This window comes from Cercospora kikuchii, assembly GCF_019650295.1.
Source record: "Cercospora kikuchii DNA, contig_00004, whole genome shotgun sequence".
In the NCBI taxonomy this organism is placed as follows: Eukaryota; Fungi; Ascomycota; class Dothideomycetes; order Mycosphaerellales; family Mycosphaerellaceae; genus Cercospora; species Cercospora kikuchii.
The window spans coordinates 2,191,052-2,217,199 of NW_025408585.1; the positions used below are offsets into that span (position 1 = coordinate 2,191,052).

At 53.7% G+C, this 26,148-nt stretch overlaps 11 protein-coding genes across 11 annotated transcripts; 7 read left to right on the plus strand and 4 right to left on the minus strand.

Moving 5' to 3' along the window:
- Positions 1–94: 94 nt before the first annotated feature.
- Positions 95–1,360, plus strand: CKM354_000710000 (uncharacterized protein; the record flags this gene model as incomplete). Its single annotated transcript, XM_044802440.1, has 4 exons — positions 95–107; positions 170–431; positions 490–910; positions 980–1,360. 4 exons carry the CDS (start codon positions 95–97, stop codon positions 1,358–1,360), a joined length of 1,077 nt encoding a protein of 358 aa, XP_044658375.1.
- Positions 1,361–2,173: 813 nt separating this feature from the next.
- Positions 2,174–2,374, minus strand: CKM354_000710100 (uncharacterized protein; the record flags this gene model as incomplete). Its single annotated transcript, XM_044802441.1, has 1 exon — positions 2,174–2,374. One exon carries the CDS (start codon positions 2,372–2,374, stop codon positions 2,174–2,176), a length of 201 nt encoding a protein of 66 aa, XP_044658376.1.
- Positions 2,375–4,751: 2,377 nt separating this feature from the next.
- Positions 4,752–6,203, plus strand: CKM354_000710200 (uncharacterized protein; the record flags this gene model as incomplete). Its single annotated transcript, XM_044802442.1, has 1 exon — positions 4,752–6,203. The coding sequence occupies one exon, from the start codon at positions 4,752–4,754 to the stop codon at positions 6,201–6,203; it is 1,452 nt and encodes a 483-aa protein (XP_044658377.1).
- A 2,055-nt stretch (positions 6,204–8,258) lies between these two features.
- CKM354_000710300 (uncharacterized protein) lies at positions 8,259–9,200 on the plus strand (the record flags this gene model as incomplete). The annotated part of the gene is made up of 2 exons (XM_044802443.1): positions 8,259–8,272; positions 8,321–9,200. 2 exons carry the CDS (start codon positions 8,259–8,261, stop codon positions 9,198–9,200), a joined length of 894 nt encoding a protein of 297 aa, XP_044658378.1.
- Positions 9,201–10,060: 860 nt separating this feature from the next.
- On the minus strand, positions 10,061–13,582 carry CKM354_000710400 (ATP-dependent 3'-5' DNA helicase; the record flags this gene model as incomplete). The annotated part of the gene is made up of 1 exon (XM_044802444.1): positions 10,061–13,582. The coding sequence occupies one exon, from the start codon at positions 13,580–13,582 to the stop codon at positions 10,061–10,063; it is 3,522 nt and encodes a 1,173-aa protein (XP_044658379.1).
- A 523-nt stretch (positions 13,583–14,105) lies between these two features.
- CKM354_000710500 (uncharacterized protein) lies at positions 14,106–14,821 on the plus strand (the record flags this gene model as incomplete). The annotated part of the gene is made up of 2 exons (XM_044802445.1): positions 14,106–14,336; positions 14,447–14,821. 2 exons carry the CDS (start codon positions 14,106–14,108, stop codon positions 14,819–14,821), a joined length of 606 nt encoding a protein of 201 aa, XP_044658380.1.
- A 438-nt stretch (positions 14,822–15,259) lies between these two features.
- On the plus strand, positions 15,260–16,060 carry CKM354_000710600 (uncharacterized protein; the record flags this gene model as incomplete). The annotated part of the gene is made up of 1 exon (XM_044802446.1): positions 15,260–16,060. One exon carries the CDS (start codon positions 15,260–15,262, stop codon positions 16,058–16,060), a length of 801 nt encoding a protein of 266 aa, XP_044658381.1.
- A 4-nt stretch (positions 16,061–16,064) lies between these two features.
- CKM354_000710700 (uncharacterized protein) lies at positions 16,065–16,961 on the minus strand (the record flags this gene model as incomplete). The annotated part of the gene is made up of 1 exon (XM_044802447.1): positions 16,065–16,961. The coding sequence occupies one exon, from the start codon at positions 16,959–16,961 to the stop codon at positions 16,065–16,067; it is 897 nt and encodes a 298-aa protein (XP_044658382.1).
- Positions 16,962–17,605: 644 nt separating this feature from the next.
- On the plus strand, positions 17,606–20,731 carry CKM354_000710800 (mismatch repair ATPase MSH1; the record flags this gene model as incomplete). The annotated part of the gene is made up of 1 exon (XM_044802448.1): positions 17,606–20,731. One exon carries the CDS (start codon positions 17,606–17,608, stop codon positions 20,729–20,731), a length of 3,126 nt encoding a protein of 1,041 aa, XP_044658383.1.
- Positions 20,732–21,110: 379 nt separating this feature from the next.
- Positions 21,111–22,794, minus strand: CKM354_000710900 (uncharacterized protein; the record flags this gene model as incomplete). The annotated part of the gene is made up of 3 exons (XM_044802449.1): positions 21,111–22,357; positions 22,408–22,704; positions 22,767–22,794. The coding sequence occupies 3 exons, from the start codon at positions 22,792–22,794 to the stop codon at positions 21,111–21,113; spliced, it is 1,572 nt and encodes a 523-aa protein (XP_044658384.1).
- Positions 22,795–24,457: 1,663 nt separating this feature from the next.
- On the plus strand, positions 24,458–26,139 carry CKM354_000711000 (uncharacterized protein; the record flags this gene model as incomplete). The annotated part of the gene is made up of 5 exons (XM_044802450.1): positions 24,458–24,518; positions 24,574–24,656; positions 24,715–24,792; positions 24,852–25,830; positions 25,889–26,139. 5 exons carry the CDS (start codon positions 24,458–24,460, stop codon positions 26,137–26,139), a joined length of 1,452 nt encoding a protein of 483 aa, XP_044658385.1.
- Positions 26,140–26,148: the final 9 nt, after the last annotated feature.

The following is a 26,148-nucleotide window of genomic DNA, read 5'->3' on the forward strand; positions in this document are numbered from 1 at the left end:
CTCTCGCGCTCCATCCACTCCATCTCTCCACACTTCTGCTGCTCTGTTTTGGATTTCTGCTCTTACGGCATCCCACAGACTCACAACCGCAATCATGGCATCTCCTCGTATGCCGCCCTCTCCACCTTGCAACAGCCCTCCCGCGACAAGACATGCTGACCGGAAACAGAGCAACTCCGCACCACCACGACCGATCTGCTCAAGATCCAGCACCCAATCATGCTTGCTGGCATGAACGTGGCCGCTGGTCCTAAGCTCGCCGCCGCTGTGACCAACGCTGGTGGTATCGGTGTCATCGGCGGTGTCGGCTACACTCCAGACATGCTCCGCGAGCAGATCGCAGAGCTGAAGAGCTTCTTGAACGACAAGAACGCACCGTTCGGTGTCGATCTCCTGCTCCCACAAGTTGGTGGCAGTGCACGAAAGACCAAGTAGGCACATCCGACCGCACAAAATTACGCAGGGCAGGCACTGACTCCTTTGCCACAGCTACGACTACACCAAGGGCAAACTCGACGAGCTCATCGACATCACCATCGAATCCGGTGCCCGCCTTTTCGTCTCCGCCGTTGGTGTCCCACCAAAGCACGTCGTCGAGAAACTCCACAAGCACGGCATTCTCTACATGAACATGATCGGACACCCAAAGCACGTCAAGAAGTGCCTCGAACTCGGCGCCGACATGATCTGCGCACAGGGAGGTGAAGGAGGTGGCCACACTGGTGATGTCCCAACCACCGTCCTCATCCCAGCAGTCGCCAAGCTCTGCGAAGGCCACAAGAGCCCTATGACCGGCAAGCCAGTGCAAGTCATCGCAGCAGGTGGTATCTTCAACGGACAATCCCTCGCAGCAGCTCTCGCACTCGGCGCCAGCGCAGTCTGGGTTGGAACACGATTCGTCCTTTCCGAGGTAAGAAATAACGATCACTAATCTTTATGAAATGATCCGAAAACTGATCAATCCTCTTCTACTGTACAGGAAGCCGGCGCACCAAAGTCCCACCAAGAAGCCGTCCGAACCGCAGGCTTCGACGATAACATCCGCACCATCATCTTCACTGGCCGACCTCTCCGCGTTCGCAACAACCCATACATTGCTAACTGGGAAGAGAACCGCCAAAACGAGATCAAGGAGCTCACAAGCAAGGGAACAATTCCAGTCGAATGGGACATGGAGCGTCTTGGAGATGATGTCGATGATGACACCATGGATAACGCACGACCTTTCCTTATGGGTAAGGCCGCTGCTGTTGTGAACGAGAGGAAGAGCGCGAGGGAGATCATTGATGAGATGGTTGGAGGTGCCGTGAGCATTATTCAGGCACACAACTCCCTGATTGTCAGCAAGAGCAAGTTGTAGATCAGTCATCAGATGTGATGGGGCAAAAATTACGGGAAGCGAGATTTTTCTTTGATTTGATGTATGAAGAGCTTCTTAGAATTTAACGACTTCGACAGCATCTTTCAATTTTTCAGTGGAACCAGATTCTTTTTCCAAGAGTATGACGCGTTCTCAGAAGCCAAACAGCGTGTGCATGCCATGAGTCGAGAGGAAGAGTTGGTCGCCCACCTTCTCGCGGCCATCTTCAGTCGTCTTTGCGCGTCCATCTGGATCCCTGCCTAAGAGCACGACAGTGGTGTTCCTATTGATTCCATAATCGGTCTGTCCGCGCGGCCTGACTTGGGAGCCGGTCGTCGAGGATTCTGAGGCCGAGCATGCCGCGCAATCCGCGTGTTGGCCATTGCGGTTGTGGTACAGCGAGATTCTGCTCTGGGGCGTGTCTCACCACTCGTCGCTCCGACTTCATTCCCATCTGGCCCTTTTCCCCCGGGCTCTCTGTTGCTAAATATCTCCTATTGATCATCTCTATTCTGGATCTGGGTATTGATCGGCACATGGCCTCCGCGTAGAATGAAGGCAGCCAGTCTGTTCGCGGACTGCCGGAGCAAGGTCACTGATACTGCGTCCTGCTTTTCCCGTTATGTTGCGCCCGAGCAGAAATACGTAGGCAGAGGTCAGCCGCCGCCAGTCAACGGCTGTATCCCACTGCAGGTATGTCCTTCGTCTCCCCTCCCTTCACTCCCACCCAGCCAGGTCTTGACTTTTTACCATGAGTGTCGCGTCTCTTCTGCTCTCCCATTCCCTGGTGCCTTTTTGCCTGCTCCCCCCACTTCACTTCTCCTTCTCCACAAAATGAATCTTGGGGATAGAATCCTGCAATTTCTCCTTATCCTGCTCCGTGGGCACCAAACCAAAAGCCTGCTCAGCTTTGTCGGAAACAAATAGGCTGAAAGCTCCCCAGGCCATGATCCCTCCGCCTAGGATTAGACGTGTCTTGGGTGCGAGATTGCGGTAGGATTGCCAGAGAGACATTGTGTAGATCGCGGTGGTTTGGTGAGTGGATGGGAGGGGCATATGTTTCGAGATGTTGGAGCTTCGCCGTGAGCTCGGAGGTGGGCAAGTGCACTGCAGCGGGTAGAGACGGGTGAAGCCGAGGCTAGTCCTGAGGGCCCGCGCTCAATGGCAATGGCAATGGCAACAATGGCGATGGGTATGCGCGATGTGCACGATACAGAAATTGAGCATGAAAACGGAGTTCCTTCTCCAGCTCATCGCTCTGAAGCAATGGCACTGATGAAGGAGGAGTCTAGATCGGGGAATCGAATTCCTTCATTGCAAATCGAGGCCTCTATACTCTGCCTTCCGATGTTGACTTCTCCGCTCAAGGTGGCCTTGGATCTGGCGATGAGCGCCGAAGATATGTTACCTTGAAAGCACGGAGTGGTGCGACTGGTGCCTAATGACAACCTCAATCCAATGTCAGATCCAGTGATAGATCTCGACAGTGACGACGGCTCACAAGGCAGGCGAGAATGCATGGCAGTAACGATGCGTGTGTAACGCACATCCCCTCATCGCCCTTGACGTAAACGAGGCCGAAGCGAGGGCAGCGGGATCGACAGAGCAGACGACTTGTATTCCAGCGAACGACAGGCATCTGTGTCGCACAGAATCCATCAAAGTCCGGGCAAGATGCACTCTTTGTAGCTCAGAGTCTCGAACGTTGCTGAATGGGAGTACCGCCCACATGCGCGTATCAACATCTAATCGGAAGTGACCCCGTCTCTTGACACCGATTCAGTCGAACATTTGATGATGCCCAAGCGGCCAGTCTCGAAGTGCAATCTGCTAGATGTGCACGGCGGGATAATAAAGCCTTTTCGGTCGTCTGGTCGATCACATGGTCGGTTCGGTGTGCGGAGAAGTAACGAGATGCTCCAAGCTCGCAACGTGTCGCAGTATCTGGGGTACTTGAACTGTAACGTCTCCAAAAAAAAAAATATTGCGCCAGTCTGGAGCTTGCCCGCGGCCAACGAGAAACAGTGGCGGGGCCATGTGATGTCTCGGAAGGATCAGGTACAATCCAATGGCAGAGGATGTTACGTAACGAAGCTATCCAAGGCGTCTTGAATGTGGTGCCAAGGACGTCTACCGTGAAGACAAGCTGATGCTACTGCGGGAGCATGAGAAGTGCTGTGGCGGACGGAAGCTGTATCTTCGAGTGCCGAAGCTCGCATCTCGTGTTTTCATGAAACGTTCTCTGGCGTTGTGCAGTAGTACGGTTGATGATAGTCACAAGGTGTTGCCCGAATGATCGATGCTGCAAGGTGCGTGCCCATGGGGAATCACGTCCGTAGACCGTGCAGTGGTGGCAACGCCAATACGCGGATGGGAGCGGCCTGCGATGGCGAGGTCGCTTGTTTTGGTGCTTTGTCGACTGGCAGTTGACAGCGTGATCGCAGTACGGACGTTGTGCTCGTCGCTCGGCGCCAACAGTACAGCAATTCGCCATTGCGATCCAGTATGGCATGACTTGCCATCATGTGAGCTCGTGTAATCCGCGGAGAAGGTTGTCCAGCGATGTCCGGTGGCTTTCTTTGTGCGACCGTCGAGAATGGTTCATGACGTCCGGCTTGTAGCGGTACAAGTCGTGTCCAGTGTGCCGCGTGTCATTTCACAGAGGAGAGCAAATCCCGATCAAGCTTTTCACGGAAGGAATTCCGTCACATGACCAGACTGAAATCTCCACCGCAATGTCCGTCTGCGCAGGACAATTCACAGCGGCGGCCGGCATCGAGGCGTTTCCTGCGAGCGTGATGAGAAGAGCAGAGCGGTAGCGCGAGGTGTCGGTGCTGGCCGAAATGCATCCGTGGTGGCCGTTGTCTGTGGTCATCTGATGTGTGCAGGTCTTGTGACTGCCAGGCTCCTCAGCTGTTACGAAATCATTACCCCCAGGAAATACCAGCACGTGGTACGGGAGTCCCAAGGTCGAACGCCTCTGGCAGTTCCTGGCCTCGCCGCTCTTTTCTTTGACTCATGTCTTTCTGCTTGCGGTTGGGCGATGGAGCTCGCCAAGCGAACACATGCGCTGTCGCAGATGGCGCCGCTCAGACTTCTCCGCAACGCTTCCCCAGACGCCGCCGCAGAGAATTCTTCAGTTGGCAGTGTGACCAGGGGAGGCGCCTCCGTTGACGGGTTGCTTGGTAAGGGCGGGCCATTCACCCTTCATATATGAATCGCACGCCACATGCACTCCCGCGCCGGTAGGACAAAGACGGCCTTTCTTATCTCTGCCCACTCAGCTCGCCCCTTCTGACCTGAGTCGATTTCATAACACACCACCCGCTATCTGACCATTGTTCACTCACATCGCCGCTATCCTAATCAAGCTCCGCTAGGTGCAGCCAGCATGCACATCAACCACCTACCAGCTGAAATCCTCTCTGACATCCTCCTGCTTGCCACCAAAGCCAACGAAAACGAAGGTGCCAGTTTCACATACGGACTCACTCAAGCACCACTCCCTCTGCAAAAGGCCAAACTCACCAAATATGTTCGAGGCCCGGTGACCGCTGAGTCGCTGCGATGGGACGCCACTGCAGCGATCCGCCAGGTCTGTGCCGGCTGGCACGACTGGGCTCTTTCCTACAACCTCGAGCATGTCTTCGAGCGTAGGTGGCGAGGCAGCGAGAGATGGGCCGAGCTGTCCAACAACCGACGCAAGTATAGCATCTACGAGTTGATGGATCGCCCATCTGGCTGCGCTGTCTTCCGCGACCCCAATAGCTCATTGAAGGCTACCGACCGCATCTTCCAGCAACTGCCTCACATGACAAACCATGTGCGTCGACTGTGGTTCAATGGCTTTTACACTGCCGAGACCGACAAGCTCATTCTTTCCATCGTGTCCGAATGCCACGAGCTTCAGTTCCTCAGTGTTCCATGGACTGTGTTGCGACGCAGCACCGCCGAAGACTGGATCGATCTGCTCAATGTCAACACCGGCATTGGTAGCGCATTGCAGTCACTCGAGCTGCAGGCTGTGTGCCTCGCCAAGGACCAGGCCGATGCACTCGAGAATGATGATTCCCCAAACGCTCTGGAGGACCCTCGCGTCGACTTCAGTCAACTCAAGCGCCTCAAGATTTTCGGTAACACGCTCCACAAGCCCATCTGCGACAATGACCTCGAGTTGATGGCAAGAACCGCGACCAACCTGGAAGTGCTCGACATCACAAACTTGTCGACCATCTCGGTGGCTGGTATGCTCGCTCTCGTCAAAGCATCTCACGACACCCTGCAAGTGCTCGAGCACTCTCCCCGCTCCGACGATGGATTTTACCACCCTTACCCTGGCCACCTCCCATCGAACGAGCACATCTGCGAGCTGCTCACCTCGTTGCCACGCATGCGTGATCTGTCTATCAGCATCCCTTACATGTGCGAGGACCTCTTCAGCAACCTTGAAGTTCAGTGGACCGGAGAGTGCCAGGTGCGCGCTACCGACGTCTGCGGTTGTGACAGCTCCACCCCAGGCGCAGAGCGCGCTCGCAAGCTCCGTAAGATCTTCAACGCCGCCCGCAAACTCGTCGAATCCCGCCGCCGCCTCGGTCACAAGCTATCCATCGAACTCTTCTTCGCCGGCTGCATCTTCGAGCCAGAGAAGAATCTCGTGCACGGTGACTTCGTCCTCTCCGAGATCCGCTCGAATGGCGCCTGGCCGCGTGGCAAGCAGATCAGCACCAAGGGTCCCTACGGTACTACCGGCGTCTACGGCAAAGAGGACGATGGCGTGAACTGGGATGCTCTCTGGGAAGAAGAGTACCTCCTTGCTGTCGAGCAAGGCTGGGTTCAGCTTTGAAGCCAAAGGCTACGCTATTCAAAAGTCTTCAAAGTTTTTGGACGAAAAGCGACGATTGCCACGACCGATGAACCGAGTCAACTGTAACAACATACACATCCGGGCCGGAAAAACATCTACGAGCGCACGCACGTTTTCACAGTTGGGCTCTGGGATTTGGCCCTCTCACAGCGCTTTTTGCATCGTTTTCGCAAGGCGCAAACGGTTTGGGCGGCCCGCATCGCTATTGGAAATGGGAAATCGGGAAGGAAATCGACAGATTGCATGTGCCCACTGTGCACATTGACGATGATTATGACACGAGTAGCCCAACAGCGGCAAACCAAAAAGTTTTCTGCATTGAGCGCTGGTGTTGGTTGGTGGGGAATATTGGTCCAGCTCTCATGCATGGAGCGCAAAAAAAGTCTTCGATAGCGTTTCACTTCACGATCCTGTATAACAACCAAAAGAAGGCGAATCGCCACCCGATGAACAAATAAACCAAAGTTTCTCCTCTGCCAACGTGCAAAAGTTGTTGAGAGCAAGTGAAGTTAGCTGAAAGTTGCCCCCGGTCCTGGCTGAGCTGGTGGTGACGTGACGTGAACGCCGAGGATCGGCGACGAGGGCACTGCCTTGTCAGCATTTCTCGGCAGCAAGGATAAAATGTTTCCGGCATTGCTGATGAATTGATGATGATGAGGGTCTTGATCTATCATTCCCTGCATCGCTCATGATCATTTTGTCATTTGGATCGCGGACGTGGAAGTGGAAGTGGACGAACACCGCCTGTCGCAGATACATTAAGTCATCTTACCTCATCGTCCTCGCTTCTCTCGTGACGCGCAAAAGGCTGAGCAAACGGAGTGAGAAACGGCAAACGGAACCATCGTGATCACCTTGGATGCAACAGCTGACTGACTTTCGATTCCTGACTCTTCCTACGAACGAAAGCTTTACAAGAATTCTCAAAGCCAACCTCCGGCATGCCGCCTAAATGAAAGCTTCACAAGAATGTTCAATTCTCAAGTATAGCACCTCATCCTCGTCGGATCAGCCGGTGAATTTTTCTTCGGCGGCGTATTGTGATAATGCACGTAGTCCCAACCGACTTCTGGAGTATTACGCTTCGTCCCACGTCCAAACGGCCCAGGGATTTTGGGAATTCGTCCTGTCGTTCGAGGCTCTCATAACTTCGACGTCGCCTGTGGTAGCCCCTTCACTTCCGGGCACGAGACCCAATACAAACCCAAGGCCTTGGAGTCTCGTGCTGAAACGCATGTTGAGTAACTTTCTAATCGGGCTAGGAATTGATTGCGCTGCTGATGTTGCACACGCGTGCGATGCAGCCACAACATAGAAGTGCAGCTCCGAGGCACGTCAGCTCTTCCCTCGCTGAGCATTTGTCTCTCTGAATGGCAAGTAAGAGCGAAGAAATTACAGAAAAGCACCTCCCACATTTCATGGACCGTTCCTGCTCGGCATATGAGTCTCAAAAAGTCTTCTGTCTTCATGGGATGTCCACAGCTTCGAGGAAATCGACCAGATTATCACCAAAAGGCCCTTTGCGCCTTTGGCTCACCTTCGTCGATTTGAGACGCAAAACTTTTCGAAACCTCACTGTGGAGCGAAATTCCTTATCCATCTGGTCATCGAACTTCTTCCCTTGCGTCATGGGAAGACCTTTTGTTGCCAGCGATCAGATCTGTCATGGTTGCTGTCACACCGGCCGCAGGCACATATCAGCAAGGGTTGGGTATGGCAAGCACAGATCCAAATATGACTCAGAACAAGTGGCAGCTCTGCACTCTAGTCGGCGTTCATCTCATTCGGCGTAGTCGAGCACAAATAGCAGTCAGAGACATATATTTCTCAATATGGCTAGCGCAGAAAGCCGACATCGGCGATACGCGTGAGTTCTGGATCTCGCGTCTTGCTACTCCGAAGTTGTATAACAAAAGCACTCCGCATCGCATTGGTCGCAGTGAGAGGAAAACCTTGACTCTTGGCCTACTTGATCATCGACCATTGAGTCGCTTCGAGGGTCGATCAATTGCTGCTACACAGTAGCCGTCCAGCATGGCGACCTTTGCGTGAGTTCAGATTCCTGTTCATCGGTGGAGATGCTAAGACCATATCAGCAAAGCCACTTTTGGCCACTCAACATATGCCGCCTTCAGACCAAATTACCCAACTGCCTTGTACGATGCAGTCCTTCACTACCATCAAGGCCCCAAGAAGTTATGCTTAGACCTGGGCTGCGGTACCGGCATCGCGACTCGGTCATTAGGTAGGCGCTTCGACAGGGTGATTGGAACCGACCCTTCAGCGGGCATGATATCGCAGGCCCAGAGAGCAAACGACACCGCAGACGCCAAGGACAAATTGCCCAACTTGAGCTTTCAGCAAGCCTCAGCAGAAAGCTCGCCACTCATCAAGGACGGAGAGGTCGATTGCGTGACAGCTGCACAATCATCGCATTGGTTTGACTACGACAAACTCTGGCCCGAACTGAAGCGGATCGTACGACCTGGAGGCATGATGGCGTTCTGGGGATATAAAGATCACGTCTTTCCGGACTTTCCCGAAGCGAGCAAGATCTTGCAGCATTATGCATACAACGAGCATCCAGATAAATTAGGTATATACTGGCCGCAGCCAGGTCGATCGTATGTGCAAGAAAAGCTGCACATTATCCGACCTCCCAAAGCGGATTGGCAAGATGTACAACGTATTGAGTACGAGCCAGGTACCAACGGGCCGGAATCCGGAGAAGGAACTCTCTTCATGAAGCGAACCGTGACTGTTGGTGAGTGTAAAGAATACGTCCGGACGTGGTCATCTTATCATGGCTGGAAAGAAGAGCATCCTGGGCAAGAGGCTCGATCGAAAGGTGGACAAGGCGATATCGTGGATCAGATGTTCGATGAAATCGCTCAGAGTGATAAGCACTTCAAGGCCGAGGGGAACAATGTGTACATCGAGTGGGGTTCCGCGTTGCTTATGGCAAGACGAAAGTGAACTACCAGCTCGCGTTGTGGATCAGAGACAGCGCATCACCTACGCCGAAACAGACTCATCGCAAGGTCGACACGAGGCTTTTTGCGCCAAGAGAAAGAGAAGGGCCAAGGGCACACACGCATCCGACCACTCTCACTGCAGCTGCCTCGCACAAATACAAAGCCATGGACAAGGCAGAAAAGTAGAGTTTGGTGTGCTGAGACAGCGACTGCTACACGAGTAATTTCGCTCCCTGATATGCACACGTTCGGTTTTGTGCGACGTCCAGACGCTTCGACTTCGTACTGTGCTCGCTGAGCTCACATCTATGGAAGCACTACAAGCAAATTCGCAGAGATGCACCAGCGCTGGCCTCAAGAAGTGATGAGGCATCACTAAAGGCATTTCCAGGCCGGATGATCCGGATGAGGAACTATTGAATGATCGAGATCCCAGCGGAGCCTTGCGGATGACAGATTTTTGGTAGGATGGAGCTGTGGACGGAAGACCCGACTAGGCGCTGCAGAACGTGGTTCTTTCTGTCTTCTTGCGGCACCATGGTACTGTGCATTACATCGATGCTGGAAGGTGACATCGCGATGTGGGCGGCGGACTGGGTCGAGCTCTACGCTTTGAGTGCGAAGACCATCACGATCAGTCCTACTATGGGTGCTGTGATCATGGTAGTGCAAAAGATACCTCGCCATGGTGGCATGGTCATTAGCAATGCGGATCCGCAGAGCATAGAGTTTTTGTAGCGCCTCCAGCTCGGTCTGCATAGCCTGAGAGATCGATGGGTCCTTTCGCGCTCAAAATCGTGAGACTTCGCTGGCAGCTGAGTTCAGCAATACTTGACACAGACAATACCTTCACAGAGCGTCTCAGTCGTCGTCATCTTCCACCGGCTCATCTTTAATGACGATGGGTTCATCCTCGTCACCACCCATGCCGCCCACGATATAGCGCCTCGTATCTCTCCCGTTCTCATCCCTCTGAACTTCAATGATATCGACTCTGGCACCTGCTCTCGGCCTGACTTCATTCGCAAAGATGACGGTCTCGATACCCGCAGGAGTTCTTTCATCTTCAGGACCCCACGGCAGGTTGTCGACATCGATTTCCTTTCCCAGCAGTGACTTCAAGATGACTTCCGCGCCAGCCTTCGACATGACCTGATTCGCTTCTTTGCATCGCTCACTGCAGCAGCATTCGAGACAGCCCTCTAGGCAATGGCAGGCTTCGACGCGATCGCACGCTTGATTTAAGAGCAGATCAATGAATTCGAATGCCTTTGCGGCAATGCCGGATCCATGCTGCCCGCCTTTGTCATCATAGAAAGTCAAGCGAGCAGGTCTCTTGCGACTCGTCTCCTTCTTAGAGAACTCTTTGATAGCGACTTTACATTCTGTCTTCACATCTCCGGGCATGCTGATGACAAAGTTGGGCATCAGCGACAAGATCGCGTGCTCGGCAGCATGTATACCAGCAGCCAAGTTAAGTCTTCTGCTGTTCAAGATTTCGATTGCTCCTCGAGGTACATCCAGCCACATGCCCTTGCTGAAGATGATAATCGGAGGGTTGTCCACTTGTACAGCATCCAGTATGCGATTCTTCTTGTCAAGCTTGAAGAAGCCGAAAACATTCTGCAGAATCTTGATAGTGCCGAAGAAAGCTCTACTAAGGCTGCCGGGTATTCGCCGAATGGCTTCTGTCTCTATGGGATCGATGTCTATAAAGTCCCGTTGTTGAGTGATCCAGTCCACCTTGACAAGCTCAACTTTAGCGATCATTTGTTCTGTAGACATCTGCTTGACTAAGTACTTCTTGCCCTGGTGCAAGAAGATACCACCTTCGTAGATCGTGAAGAAAGCTCGGCTGGCTTCTAGCTCTTCAAGCACCACGTTGCGACCGTGCGTAGTGTCGATGATTGCGAAATGATTATCCTCGGTATCGCGGATCGCCACGCTCCGTGATGGATGTGGCAAGAATCGCTCAGCTGTGTGGTAGAAGCCTAGATTGTCCTTGCGAAGGCGATCTTCGCACAGCTCAGACAGTTGCTTGGAGAAGTATTTCTCATCTTCGTCGGCAGAAATAGGCATCTCGAATGCCGCGCATTGCACATGGCCTTCGAGAACCAGCAAGTTGGTCAGATCAACTTGGAGCTCGCAGTTCGGGCGCGTGAAGATCTCATCTGGATTTGCCATGAAATACTGATCTGTGGGAAAGCAATCTCCCACCAGAAATGAAGCGCTGTCCTTGTTTCGTCGACCAGCTCGCCCGGACTGCTGTCGCAGATTGGCGATCGTATACGGAAACCCATGCGATATTACGGCGTCCAGACTGCCAATGTCGACTCCGAGTTCCAGAGCACTGGTTCCTATTATGCCGACTAGCTTGCCCTCGAACATCTCTTTCTCGATCCGCCTTCGGTCTTGTGGCGTGTAGCCCCCTCGATATGCCATGATGCGGTTCATGACTTCCGTGCGCCCGAGCGACTCCAGCTCGTTCTTAATGGCACCAACCAGAATTTCGCATTGCTTTCGAATCCGACAGAAGGTGATGACTCTCACGCCGCGTAGTACAAGCTGGCAGAACAAGCGCGCCGTCTCCATGAACGTGTCTCCACGGCCACTGGTGGGGTCGCCTGGATCTTTGTATGGGGTGTTCCAGCAGACAAATTCTTTGCGCCCACAAGGGGAGCCATCGAAGTCGATGAGCTTGATATCTTCGATGCCGAATATCGTCCGCATGTGCTCCTCTGGGTTTGCGACAGTTGCCGAACACGAGATGAATTTCACTTTGCGATTTCCTACCGCCGCGCATATTCGCCTCAAACGTCGCATTATGAAAGCAACGTGAGCCCCAAAAAGTCCGTTGTACACGTGCAACTCGTCCATCACCACGTAGCGCAGGTTTTTCAGGAATGTCCGCCAGGCTTCTTCTTGCGGCAGTATCGTGAGGTGTAACATGTCTGGGTTGGTGAAAATGATACGGGCCTCGTCTCTAATGTAGTTACGATCGGAGAACGGTGTGTCTCCATCGAAAGTCTCGACTACGGTATCTTCAAGGCCAGACAGGTAGCCCAGTATAGCTTTCATGCTCCGACGTTGATCCTGCGCGAGCGCTTTCGTGGGAAATATGTACATGGCGCGAGTGTCTGGATCGGATTCGAGCGCGTTCAGAACTGGAAGTTGATAGATAAGAGACTTGCCGGAACTGGTTGACGTCGCCACGATCACGTTATGGCCTTCGTTGAGAGAATTGATGGCCTCAGCTTGATGACTGTATAATGACTGTATGTTGCGAGTGTTATACAATGCGTTGACCAGCTCCTGGCTCAACTCAAAGTTCAGCTCGCCATAGACGGGCTGCTGCGGGTCAAAGACGCGATGTCCGTCAGGCACAATCTGGCCTGTGTACCATTCCAGTCCTTTGAGCTCTTCCACGATCTCTGAGATCGTCTTTCTCTCCTCAGGTATGCTCTTGGGCAGCGTGTCCTCGAGTGCAGGTGAAGCAGCTCTGCTGTAACTGGGCGTCGGAATGTACTGCTTGTACTCCTCTTCCATTTTCTGCACAGGATCAACACCTTGCTCCGCGCACTTGTTTAGCCATGCATTCACCACAGACGTAAACTTTACGTTCCGCTTGTCGATGAGCTTCATCATTTGCTTCTGGCTGAACACTGGCATCTTAAGGTCCTCGTTCCGAATCTTGGTCTTGGGCTTCACAGCTTCGCCAGTTACGGGGTCGACCACATGCCTCTTCAAGTCGCCATCCACGAACTCAAAGTAGAGCACTTCTTTATGCTCCTCCTTTCCCATGCCCTCGCGCACGTTACGCTCCTCGGCAGGATTGGAGGGAAAGAAGTCATTCGCAGCCTTCTTGCCCCGGTAGTCCTCTTCGCCCATGAGTGCGACCTCTAGCAATGTCTCATCAACGTACAGGAAGTTTACTGCCTGTGGAAACAGCCATTTCACTTTCGCCACATCCGTCACCAGCAGCTCCCGACCAATGTTCTTTTCGACAGTGGTTCGCAGGTTTTCGATCGTAGTGGCAAAGTGTTTGCGCGTACAGCAGAATGTGTACACTAAATTGAGAGCCCGGAAGACCTGCTGCAGAGCGGTGAACTCGGAAGGCCATGGTATTGTCGACTCTACCACAGCAGAGGAGCTGTTTCGCTGCAACGATGGCTTGTCCCCCTTCTTTGTTGTTCTACGCGGCTTCTTGCCTCCATCGTGCTCTTTCGTGGGGACTGTAGTCGTGCCTTCGGTGGTACCCTCGGTGGCCGCAGGTGTGTCGGGTCCATCGCCTTCTTCCGTCGCTGCTTCGATCGTCTTCCGCTTCCTCTTCTTCGTGTTGCCAGCCAGACGTGGCGCGACGGTCGCTGCCTGCAGCTTGACCATGTCGATTCCTTGCGAGCAGTGCTGTAGTCCTCTTTCTGGGTGGTCAATCGGTCAAGGTTCCATGGGCGTTCGCTGTCCAGCAGCTCCCGTTGCACAATTCATTGTCTTAGCACAAGATCGTGACGACATGGCGTGGCGCGGCTTGAACACGAATGTAACGCGTTGAGGCTCGGGTCCACGTGACTGTGATATCTGCCTGCCGACTTCCGATCGGACCGACTCTCGCCGATGACAAACCAGCGGCGAGAAGAGATGTGGACGTATATCGCGCAAAGGTACCGGTTATAGCAGGGCGAGTACCCCTGGTATCGAAAGACAGGAAGAATTGCCCATCTGCCACTTGGTTCCGAGTGTAAGACTGTCATGGCGTAGTCCAAGAACCGATACAGCCAACTTTCCGCCACTGCCACGCAATTCTCAAGAGCCTCACCAAGCACCTTCCGCCTTGATCAACTTATACATAAGCACTGTCGATCCTCGCGACGAATAGCTTCCAGTAACGGAAGGCATATCCATTTCCAACATGGCATACACAACACGCGAAGAACTCGACAAGTTTGATCCTCAACATGCCGGTCGCTATGACCCTGGCGAGATCCAGGTCTTCTTCGACAACAGGACTTTCGGCGGCTTTGAAGACAAGATGCCAACATGGCAGAAATACAAGTTACAAGCCCTTTCGCGATTAGGGAGAGCAGATGTCTGGAGTGTCACAGATCTGCCCGGCGGTTACCTCAGAATTGTCTTCTTCACAGTACGTACAACCACTCGATCCGCAGTGCCAAGATGCCGCCTCAGGCCCCAGTCCAACCGCGAAGACTTGGCCATTAGGCACGATCAGCGAACATAGCTAATTCCTCGCAGCATACCGGCACACAAGGCCAAAAAGACTTCCCTCTCCACAAATGGGAAGCCGTCAAAGAAATGTTCGACTCCCTCTCAGAAGAAGGCTTCAGACCCTACGTTATCGGCTACTCAAATGAAAATCCATTTCCCATGCTCGGTGGCGTGGAGCCTGAACAACCGAAGCAAAAGCCAGCCAAAGCACCGAAGGTCGCCAAGACGTGGTCGAACTTTGCAGCTGGTCATAGTAAGGCCCAGGGCGAAACGCCGCACGATCGGGTCATGGCGATCATCAAAGACGATGAGGAGAAGGAGGCGAAACTGAGGGAGATTCAGATTCGAGAGTGGACTGATGAGAAGAAGGGTGGTTATGGAGAGCAGGAAAAACTGGTGTAAGATATTTTGTTATTGTCAGCGGGCACAGCATGGAATCCATAGGCGGCGTCAACTGGAATCTGCGGTCCTCGTAGCAACGGGTATCAAGTGGTGATGTATCATTCTAGACAAGTCGTTTGAGCTGGCCATTGGCAGACGCTCGCCTACTCCGTTTTCAGGAGCTAGTTGACACCCAATGCCGTGCACCTCATAAGCAGATCGTTGCTTCTGATTAAGGTATTATCAAGTCAGAGAGCCATTGCATATCCATACTGTAGACCTGGTCGGCCGAAAGGGAGCTGAATCACTAACCGGAAATAGCCTAGTGCAGTTCCTTGCCATGCTTCTTTGCAACCACAGCCGTAATGTTATTCAAGGCCACTCCCTAGGTCATCACTCCGCCGAGCGTCAAAAGAATAATTGTTGAGCAAGAATTGCAACTGGGTAGCGCCTTTTCAGATGGCTACATCCGCACCGATGATCATCTCAAGCACGGTGGACCGAGAGCGAACGAGCCGGGAGAATCACAATCAAAAAGTCTTGTCCAAATGGATCTTCAAGCTCCCCCGAGAGATTCGAGATTATATCTACAGCTTCACTATGCCCTCTTCCCAGCTCATCGACCCAATTACAAACCGTTTCGGGTCCTTCGGCAGCATCAAAAATGCACACAAAACCGATCTTGACGCCTTATTCCACGTGGACGAAGATTCAGCAGCAGCAGACCTTAGAATTGACGCATGGTCAGAAGTCGAAACACTGCACCTCATTCCAGAGCGTACATTCAGCCTGACTCAAGTCTGCAGAGCTCTGCGTGCTGAATCTTTGGAAATCGGGTACGGCTCGAATATATTTGTTCTTCCAGGTAGTGGCACATCAGATTCATGGACACGAAAGATGACGACGCGGTGGTTTGAAGGTCTGCCGGAAGAAGTCTTGGATACGCTGGTCGTAAACCTTGATGGCGAGCTCATGCGTGAAGCTGCTGTGGGGCGAGAGGCTATCCACCTTCGATGCGTGGCATTCACGCAAATCAAATTCCATTCTGCAGAGGTCAAAGCAGTACCAAGGCCGAGGCCGCCGCCGTGTGGAAAAGGAAACTGTCCTCGGAATCCCGAGGAGTGGGACACGGCAGTGTTGGAACGCAAAGCAGCATGGGAGACTAGCTCGCTTTATCAAAAGGGGGAGAAATGGACAGATCAGAAGGTCACACGATCTGCCGCAATGGCCTTGCTAGATCACTACTGGACCTGGCTGTAATTGGCTACCAGCTAGCTGGCGCGGTCATCAACGCTATAATTGTCGACATAGTGCCAGCGCCTGCGACAACCACGAGGCCGAGTGCGAAAATGCAAAGCATTGTATCGAGGAAGGCGCTCATGTTCATCGCACCCTGTTCCAGAACTTTGGAACTCGTAGTCAAGGCTCCGTCGCGTCCGTTCTCTGCTCGATTCCATTCGGCCATGCTTGAAGATTGCATATTCGCTGGAGACGATGCTACAGCTGTGGAAACCATCGGCTGGCGAGGAAGCTGAGGTGCGGCTTTGTCTTGTCCAAACCGGCCTCGTCTTCTTTCCTCTGACGGACTCAAAGCGCCGGCAGCGTATGCCGGAGGCTCGATCGGTGCCGAAAAAGCAGAGTATGGGTTGGCAACATTGAACATGCTCGTCGAGCTGCCTTGGTCGAGTGTGGTCTTCTTTTCGATAGAGCCTATAGGACGAGGATCCGGTTCCGGTCTAGCTCGAGCTTCAGGTGTGAGGTACCTTCGCATGTATCGAGGAGTCAAGTCGTAGTTTTCGTCGAATGAGTCGGAACGTTCTGGCACTTCAATTGGTGTGCGCGGTTCTGTCACAATGCGCTCTTGCGTTGGAACACAGGTCTCAGTCGGAACGGATTGGGTGTTTGACTCAGTATGATTTGATGGGTTGTGAAAGGCATAGCCCAGATCTCCGCTCAGGACTGATGCTGTTGCAGCTACAGGCTTGCGCTTGCGAAGGAATGTCTCAGGAGTGCATGTTGAGATCCTGCCGTGGTGCTGCAAATAAGCCGGTGCAGCTTTCTCCGCAAGTCTTTGCCTTTCCGCCGCCTGTTGATGCCTCCTGACATTTTGCCTGATCGCTTCCACTCGTCGAGTACGATGATTCGGTATCGTTGAATGCATTCTGGAACTCTGATTCTGTCCAGCAGGTTGTCCTACAAGAGCCGCCGCTTGGGTGGCCATATGGAAAAGTCTTGGGGTGAGCAATATGCTACACAAAGACCACGCGGCCATCTGGGCGTTAGTTACGATTTCTTTGTCTCTGGTAGCGATGGATGCAGGCTGGATCCGGACGACAAGAAGGACAATGAACTTGGTGGAAAGATTTCATCCTGCATATGGAGAGCATAGCATTTATGTCAAAGCAAGTTTGTACACCTGATTGACACATGGTCAGTCGATGTGGCTGATACAGTCTCATGTATGTCTTATTCTTGCTCAATCACTGCTTCGGTAAGTCATGAATACTGTGTCAAAGACGCACTTGGTCAGAGCCTGTGATATTCGGTCACGCCATGTCTTTCGCAGAATCACCCACAGTCTCAGCCAGCCAGCATACATTATTCGTGGGTGAGCTCTACTGTGCGAGCGGTAGACTGCTTCTGAGATTCATCCGGTGTTCGGCCAAAGCCTAGTTCCAGTGGCGTTGCGGTACTGTCTCGCGTCCACTGCAATAGTCTCACAGTCGATGATTTCTTCAGGCTTAAGTGAAGGCATTGATGTAAGAAGGGCAAAAGTCGCGAGTGAACTTTCGAAGTCAATGCAAAATGACTCTCGCCCCACCTTCCTTCTTCGAACGCGTGCTAGCGCGCTTCGCTTTCGGCTCCAGGGGCATCGCCGACACTTCTGAGCGACTGACGCGTGCGAGGGAATGCCTTCCTCGAAACATCAACTTTCGATCGTCAATGAGGGCGAGACTGCTGCCATTGAGAGCAGCATGCGATCTTCCGGGAGGAGCATTGGGCGTTGCCTGTCGCACGCCTGGCCCTGCACCCCTTCAGTGCATCGCCAAGCGTCCGTGGCTCTGGACGCAAACACGGAATGCTAAAACGAAAAGTACCATCAAAGCAAGCGAACTCACACAAGGCGCTCTGTCGCCATTGCCGCCTGACGAGGTCGTCGTGCAGCCGGAGAAGAGCTATCCGACAGTTCTGCAACAGCATCTGAACAATGTGCGAAAGTTCAAAGACTGCGTCGTGCTCACACGAGTCGGCGACTTCTACGAAATGTACTTTGATCAGGTCGAGAAATTCGCTCCTTTGGTGAATCTCAAGGTCGCGAAAAGGGCGACAACGTTAGGCGATGTACCCATGGCTGGGTTTCAGCACACTCAGCTCGAGCGATATCTCAAGATGTTTGTGCAAGACCTCGGACAGCAAGTGGCAATCTCTGAGCAGATACCCATCCCGGAAAGTGAGCGGAACAGCAAGAATGGCACGATGCTATTCGATCGACGAGTAACCAGAGTCGTCACTGCTGGAACACTCATCGACGAAAGCTTCATGGATCCATTTGAAAACAACTACCTGCTCGCGATACATTTTGGAGGCGCACTGCCCGCTGCCCATGTTGTCGTCGACGACAGAGCAGCGTATGAAAAGTACAGACGGAACATGAAGGTAGGCTTGAGTTGGGTTGACCTCTCTAGCGGCGACTTCTTCACGCAAGCGTCCGATCTGGCGACTTTGCCTTCCATCGCTGCGCGCATAGGCCCGAGAGAGGTGGTTCTCGACCAAGCTTTGGAATCTGCAGATCAAGCCAATCTTCAACGCCTCATCAGCGACGCCAACCTACCAATGCACTTCCATCACGCACCCAAGCCAGCAACGCCTCTGGAAGATTGGACTCCTATGCTAGAGCGGGCAATACCAGAGAAGAAGCAGGCAGACTTTACAACGTTTGAAGTGGCGGCAGGTAGCTTACTGCTAGACTATGTTCGCCACAAACTGCTGGACATCAAGATTCAGCTCTTACCTCCAGTGCGCAGGACAGATGACGACTACATGGCGATTGACAAGCAGAGTCTGCGTAATCTTGAGATTCGCTCCACACTGCGGGATGGTGCAACCCAGGGAAGTCTGCTGCATGCTATTCGACACACCGTCACCAAAAGTGGTGCACGCCTGTTGAGCCAACGTCTCGTCTCGCCATCGATGTCTTTGTCTGTCATCAACGATAGATTGGATCTGGTCCAAGAAATGCTGAGTCACGACTCGTTGCGCGAAGACATAGTCGCTCTTCTGCGGAGTACACATGATACGCTTCGACTCCTGCCAAAGTTCACCGCTGGAAAAGGCGATGCTGACGATCTGCTCAGGCTTGCGAGAACTATTAATGTTATGCAGAGGTTGTCTTCGCTACTACATCAGCACATAATCGACAATCAAGATCGTCTGATGCACGAGGATAGTAGTTATGCGTCTCAAGATCTAACATTTCTGTGGGACATCCTTGGACGTCTGGATCTAGACACACCTGGAAAAGCTGCTGAAAATATTCAGAGTGCCATCGATGAAGATGGGTTGAACAGAAAACAACTTGTTGACGAAGCAGCCAGCGTCGAAGCAGAGGGAATGGCCGAGGAAGTCGTCTCTGCAGATGCTGCTGGCCAAAAAGGCCCTAATCTCACTCGGCGTCGCTCGAAAGCTGCATCAGCAGACAAGAGCGCAGACATGAATTCTGGCGAGATTTGGATTATGCGTCGCAATGCCTCTACCACCTTGGAGCGCGCCCACAGAGATATCGACCAGCTCATGGAAGCCAAATCAGAACTCGCGCAGAAGTTGCGCAAAGAACTACAGTCTGAGAGTCTCAGTCTGAAATGGAGTTCCCAGCTCGGTCACTTCTGTCACATCAAAGGTCGAGACGCAAAGGGCACGTTAGCTGCCCTCGAAGGCGCTCGAATGATCGGCTCCACGAAAAGCACAAAATCCTTCTATCTTCCAAAATGGACCCAACTCGGCGTCCTCATCGACGACGCCAAAAACCGAATCCGCACAGAAGAACTTCGCGTCCTCACCAAGCTCCGCGCCGAAGTCCTCGAAAACCTCGTCAAACTCCGCCGCAACGCCTCCGTCCTCGACGAACTAGACGTAGCCTGCTCCTCCGCGCAGCTCGCCAAAGAACGCAACCTCATCCGCCCCATCCTCAACACCTCCACAACCCACAACATCATCTCTGGTCGCCACCCAACCGTAGACGCCAGCCTCACCTCCCAAGGCCGAAGTTTCACATCCAACAACTGCACAGTCGGCTCCCCAACAAATAAAATCTCCCTCATCACAGGCCCCAACATGGCCGGCAAGAGCACCTACCTCCGCCAAAACGCCCTCATAACCATCCTCGCTCAAACCGGCTCTTTCGTCCCCGCAACCTACGCAGAATTAGGCCTCGTAGACAAACTCTTCAGCCGCGTAGGCTCAGCCGATAATCTCTATCAAGACCAATCAACCTTCATGATCGAAATGCTCGAATCGGCTGAAATCCTCAAACAAGCTACTCCTCGCTCTTTCATCATCATGGATGAAGTCGGAAGAGGTACGACACCTGAAGATGGGATCGCAGTGGGGTTTGCTTGTCTACATCATTTGTATCATGTAAATCAAAGTAGGACACTGTTTGCGACGCATTTTCATGTTTTGGCGGATATGACGAGGGAGTTTGAGGGGTTGGAATGTTTCTGTACGAGTGTGGTGGAGAAAGAGGATGGGAGTTGGGTTTATGCGCATCAGTTGAGGAAAGGGGTTAATCGGGATTCGCATGCGTTGAAGGTGGCGAGATTGGCGGGGTTACCGGAGACGGCGATTGAGGTTGCTGGGGAGGTTTTGGTAGAGTTGCAGAGGGAGAAAGGGAGGCAGAGGGGGACGCGTGAGGCGGAGAGGAAAGAAGCTTGAAGGTGCGCTTGACGTAGGCGCGGGATAGTTTTGATCACATCGATATTGACGACGAATGGGGAGATCTCAACTCTGGATTACTACCTATGGAGAAGTAACAATGCATCTCTGCTCCACATCGCAATGCGTTCGCACATCTCGTGCAGGACTTTTCGTGATATTCAAAAGTTTTGCCACTGATCGGAAAGTAATAGTATCCAATCTCGCGCCTCTTGCGCCATACGCATGCAACAGCCGTCATTCGTACACGCTAAAATGCTGAGCAGATACCAGAACCTCATTTGGGTATCTCGTGAGAGACTCGTTTCGTTTTCGGCAGAGAACCGGTGGTCGTCGTGTCAGAGCTCAAAGAGCACGATTGAGTAGTTTCCAAGGCGTTTCATCGTGGGGTCTGATCCGGAGGCGAGATGCTCGAGTATCCGTTGGACTTCATCCCGCGGCTACCATTCGTGCTATTGCGATCTATCCCAGGATCGCCAAAAATGTGAGCTGGTCGGCCCTTGCCGAATTCGCCGTCGGTGCTATCGTGATACAACTTTTGTTTCTTATGATCGCTCTCCCAGATAGGAAGACCATCCTGTGGCACCGATTCGCCAGTTGGTTTACCGTGTCCGTATTCTGCAAGCATACCGTTGATACCGGTAAGTGCCCAGGCGAAGACAGCTTGCTCCCGTATAGCGGCCATGTAGTCCATCTGGCTCGGACCAGCCGCTTGTGGCTGCAGGTGGACTTCGCGACGGGCGCCCTGCGGTCCAAGCGCGGGCGCAAATGTTGGGCCGTATCCCGTTCCTGCTCTCGCTTCCATTGGAGGCAGTACTGCCTGATGCGCCCAAGGCGCTGCAAATAGGCCGTTGCGGTGGACAGGCTGGGATGGCCGGTGTGTCGGATGAGGGATCAAAGGTCGTGCCTTTCGCAGACACACCACCAGACCATCGGATGTGCATGATACCACTGCCTCGAGCTCAATGGGGTCTCTGAGGATCGGAGCAGCAGCGGCGCCATCTCGTGGAGGCGACTGGCCAAGAGATGAAGTCGACGACTCTGCGCGACGAGCCTGGCCGAAAATGGCCTCGTGGGTGTCTGCGGCCAGTGTGCTATCGCCGGAAGAATGCCGCGAGTCCTTATGCGACTCGTCACTATCGATGTCCATGCCATTGGCGCTAGCCGGACGCACACTGGAATCGCCGCTGTCAAGCACTACGCCGCCCTCTTCGCTGGCGTCCGTCGTCATCTCTTCGTCGCTGCTATCGTCTTCGACCGGGTCGTCGTCTATCCGCGGATCGCGGAACCAGAAGCGTAGATAGGCTATTGAGTCATTGCCTTTGGCATTCTCCAGACATTTGACAGCGTCTTGCAGGCAATTTTCGGAAATGCAGTAGTAGAAGCTGCGCCCGCGCATCGCCTCTGCTGGAATGCCGATGACTTCGTTGAGTCCGCTCGTGGCGTACATGATGGTCAAGGTCCGGGTGAATCTATTGAGGAATAAAGCTGCACGAGGTTCATGCAGCTGTTCCTGCTTTAGTGGCTGTGAGAATTTGGTCGACAAGTGCGACAACATGTGATATCTGGGGTCCTTGGGCGATGACGAGAATATGCGGCGGACCATGGGTGCTTCCAATGCACGCTCTGCGCCGTGTCAGTGAAAGTGCGGCGTGGGATTTGCGCGTGGCACTTACTCTCCGACTTGAGGCCGCGCCTGTAGACACTGGTACACACGACAATGACATCGTAGACGACCGTCATACACACTTCGCAGCCGATCCATGCGCCTTCGCGATTCCGCACGCGCACGTAGGCCAGCACAGCGGCCCTATCGGTGTTGACGCGCTTGCGGTGGAATTTCTGGGCATCGGGAATCTCATCCTCGGGAAAGAGCTCCCACGCCGAGTGGTTGACAATCTCATCCGGGGTGTAGCCCAAGACGTCGACCACCGAATCCGAGGTATAGAGGATGGTCGCATTGTCGCTGAGGTCTAGCAGAACACGTGAGCGCGCTGAGTGGCGGGAGGAAGGGTTGCGGCGCAAGCGGGCTTACCGTGAATGGAGATGAAGGTGGTCTCCATACTGCTGGCGGAGTGTCGCTATGACAGACAGATGAGGGAAGAGGTGTCTCTCAATGCGGAATGCTCATGTTGACCCAAGCTGACAGCAGCTTGGGCGAGTGCGGTCGGGATGCCGATGGTCAAGGCGGACAATATGGCTAGCCCGGGTCGGGCTGGAACGAGTTGCTCTGCACAGCTCGCGACGAGTCTGTTTGGCGCAGTAGTATCTCGTGCTGGTTTTGAGGGCGCAAAGAAGGGTCCTTCGGAGAAGTTTGAGTGTTCTACGGCGCCAGTCCGTCCGGTGGTCGAGGTGCTTGCAGGCTGTTGGACAAGGCTGCGGAGGAGGAGAGAAGGCTGAGCGAGCGGCGCAGGAAGTCGAGGCTGGAGTGGGCGCTCGCAGGGCTGCACCGAATGAGGAATGCGCCCCCACTGGAAGCTTAGAGAAGATGAGGAGAGCAGCACGACGGCGACAGCCGAAGCAGTATTCAGTGGCAGCAGAGAAGAACAACAGCAGGCCAGCAGCCAGCATCAGTAGTGATTTGACATTTAGCTCAGCGCGCGTGGTGCAGGCATGTCAGGTTCTGCTGCTCGTTCATGCGGGATGAGCTCACCCTCGCTCCGCTCTGCCCTTCCACTGCCGAGCAGAATTTGGCTTCCGCCGGCAGCGGTGGACACGCGCTGCACACGCGCAGCTTCAGTACCGTACCACACTGTTCACTGTAGTATCGCCGATGTGCCTGGCCACGCGTGCGCTGTCTGGACTGGACCGGACAGAATGGCAGCACGTCAAGTCGCACTCGGCGCACCCATGTCGCTCGCAAACGGGGTCCGTGGGAATGGCGTTTGTCCCTTCTGCTTCCCCGTCGCCTCTCGCTGCCGCCCCGTCTCTTCGTGCACCCACCAACAAATCACAGCGCCCGCCTCCATCCACCTTCACCTCACCCCTGCTGCGAGGCCTCGACCTCATCCTCATCATCCTCGCCGCCCGCCACCATTGTTGCCCAACTCATTCCTCCCACCACGGCACCACCACGGCATTCGAATCCTCCTCTTCTGCACAACACCCACCCGCCTTCCGCGATAACGACTGTATCGTTGCAGCTCGCGGCAAGTGCTGCCCAACACGCCTGCTGAATTCCGCGAACAGCACTCACTACCCTGCACGCCTCAGCTTAGCATTTTCACAAGCGACCAGCTTCCCTGCGCCTCATGCAGTGATCAGCTCCTGTCCCGAGCCCATGGTCCCACTCAACCTCACCTCCTCGGCCAACGACCACTTTCATCATCGATGAGAACCTCCGCGAGAGCCGTGTGCCACCTGGAGAACACCGATTGTGCACACTGCCACTCGAGCACGTGTGTCCACAACTGCAACGGCACATCAATCCCCGAGCATTCCCGACAGACGTCCACTGCTCTGCCGCACCACTCTTCATCCCTGCAAACTTGTGCCTGCGCTTGTGCCTGAGTGTCCGGTGTTGCTGTATGCCGCAGCTGGCAAGTTTGCAAGGGAAGTGACGAGGCACCATCCCCTCCAGGTTCTTCACGCCAATTTAGTCGCGGCAACGTCTCCATTCCCTGCGTGACTGGCTGTGAGCCACAACGGGCGGGGCCGCAGGCGGTCGACGCAACCCACACAGGTAGGTGGTAGGTCACAGTGCCATTCACTCAAGGGTCTATCATCATGGCTCCCAGCGGCAGTGATGTCTTCCCCACTCTGCAGCATTGCTCGAGACTGGGCACAGGTAGGTCGAGCAACTTCAGCTTGTCTTCAGGCCTTTTCATTGATCGTTCGTGCAGGCCAGACTCTCTTTGATGTTCAATTCTGGCCTTTTGGCAACAGTGATGACGAACAGATTTTTGCAGTGACAGGTGGAACGGAAGTATGCGACGCTTGGGGAATCTGCGCGTCAGTCGAATCGGACAGCTGACATACCATAGACTCTTGTATGTCGACCACGGCTAGGCGCTGACCCACCGTTCGAGGTCTTGAGATTCTTCGACGACGAGGCGGAACCGGTGAGACATATCACCCTTTGAAAACGGACTACACGAGGCCATGGCACTGACTTCAACAGGGCGACACAGCTGCTTCTCTCAACAGTCTTGCTTGGGCTCACGACCCCATTTCGAATAAACCTTGGCTTTGCGTTGCTGGTGCTGAGCATAGACACATCAAAATACTGGATATTGAGTCGGGAGAAATCGCGCGGACACTGCCTGGCCATGGAGGCGCGGTGAACGATCTCGCAGTGTCTCCGACCACGACCGGCCTCCTCGCGTCGGCTTCGGAAGACTATACAATTAGACTATGGAATCTACATCCGAGCTTTGAGGCACAACCATGTGTGGCGATTCTATCGAAACATCAATCACCAGTCCTTGCCATTGAATTTCACCCCAATGGAAAATGGCTCATATCTGGAGGCATCGACACAGCTGTGTGTCTCTGGTCAGTGCCGCTGGTAGGAGACCGAGACCCAGCCGGCGATTGGAGCACCGCGTCTAAGCCATTGACTGAAATCAATCCACATTTCTTCACGAAGGAACTCCACCCCAATTACGTCGACAGCTTCGCGTTCTACGGAGACCTGATAATATCGAAGGCCGCTAGAGATCAGAGCGACGCCAAGAAGAAACACAAATATGCGAATGAAATCCTGCTATGGAAGATCGACGGCTTCGATGCAGACGAGCCACCGCCAGAGCACCCAGCCATTCTGGAAGCCGGACAGTACACCGGGTCCTCTTTTGATCACGATGAAGGATATCACGGATTCGCGAGGCTGCTCACATTGGACATTCCTCACACAGACCGATTCTATCACCGCTTTGGCTTCTTTCACGCGGAGGGTAAGAGGCCGTTACTCTGCATGGGCGACCAATTGACACGCTTCTCTTTCTGGGACATGCAGCGTTTTGAGGAGGGTATCGACCCGTTTGATCGGCCTTCAACGAAACCTAGAAAGAAGAACGGCCGGAAGAAGAAAGGACCAAATGTTCTGGGAGAGCTGCGTCGAGCTGAGAGCGGCGCCAGCAGTACTTCTGGTCAAACTCGTGAGCGATCTCTGAATCATCCCTAGTCGTGTGTGTGTGTGTGCTAACTCTTTACTAGCCGATGCGTCTTCCACGGGCGCGTCCTCAACGACTGCACCGGAGAGCCGGGAGTACACCCTCAGTGATCGCTTCACGCCGCTTGCAGCACATTACAGGGTCACAGCCAACACCGATTTAACAACTGTTGGAAGCCAGACTTCCCACTTCGCAACATCGCAGATCGCATTCAGTCCTAATGGGACTTGGATGGTGACCGTGGGTGACCATGGGATGATGTGCATGTTCCATCGCGACGAGAGCGTGACGTAAAGCTTCAGA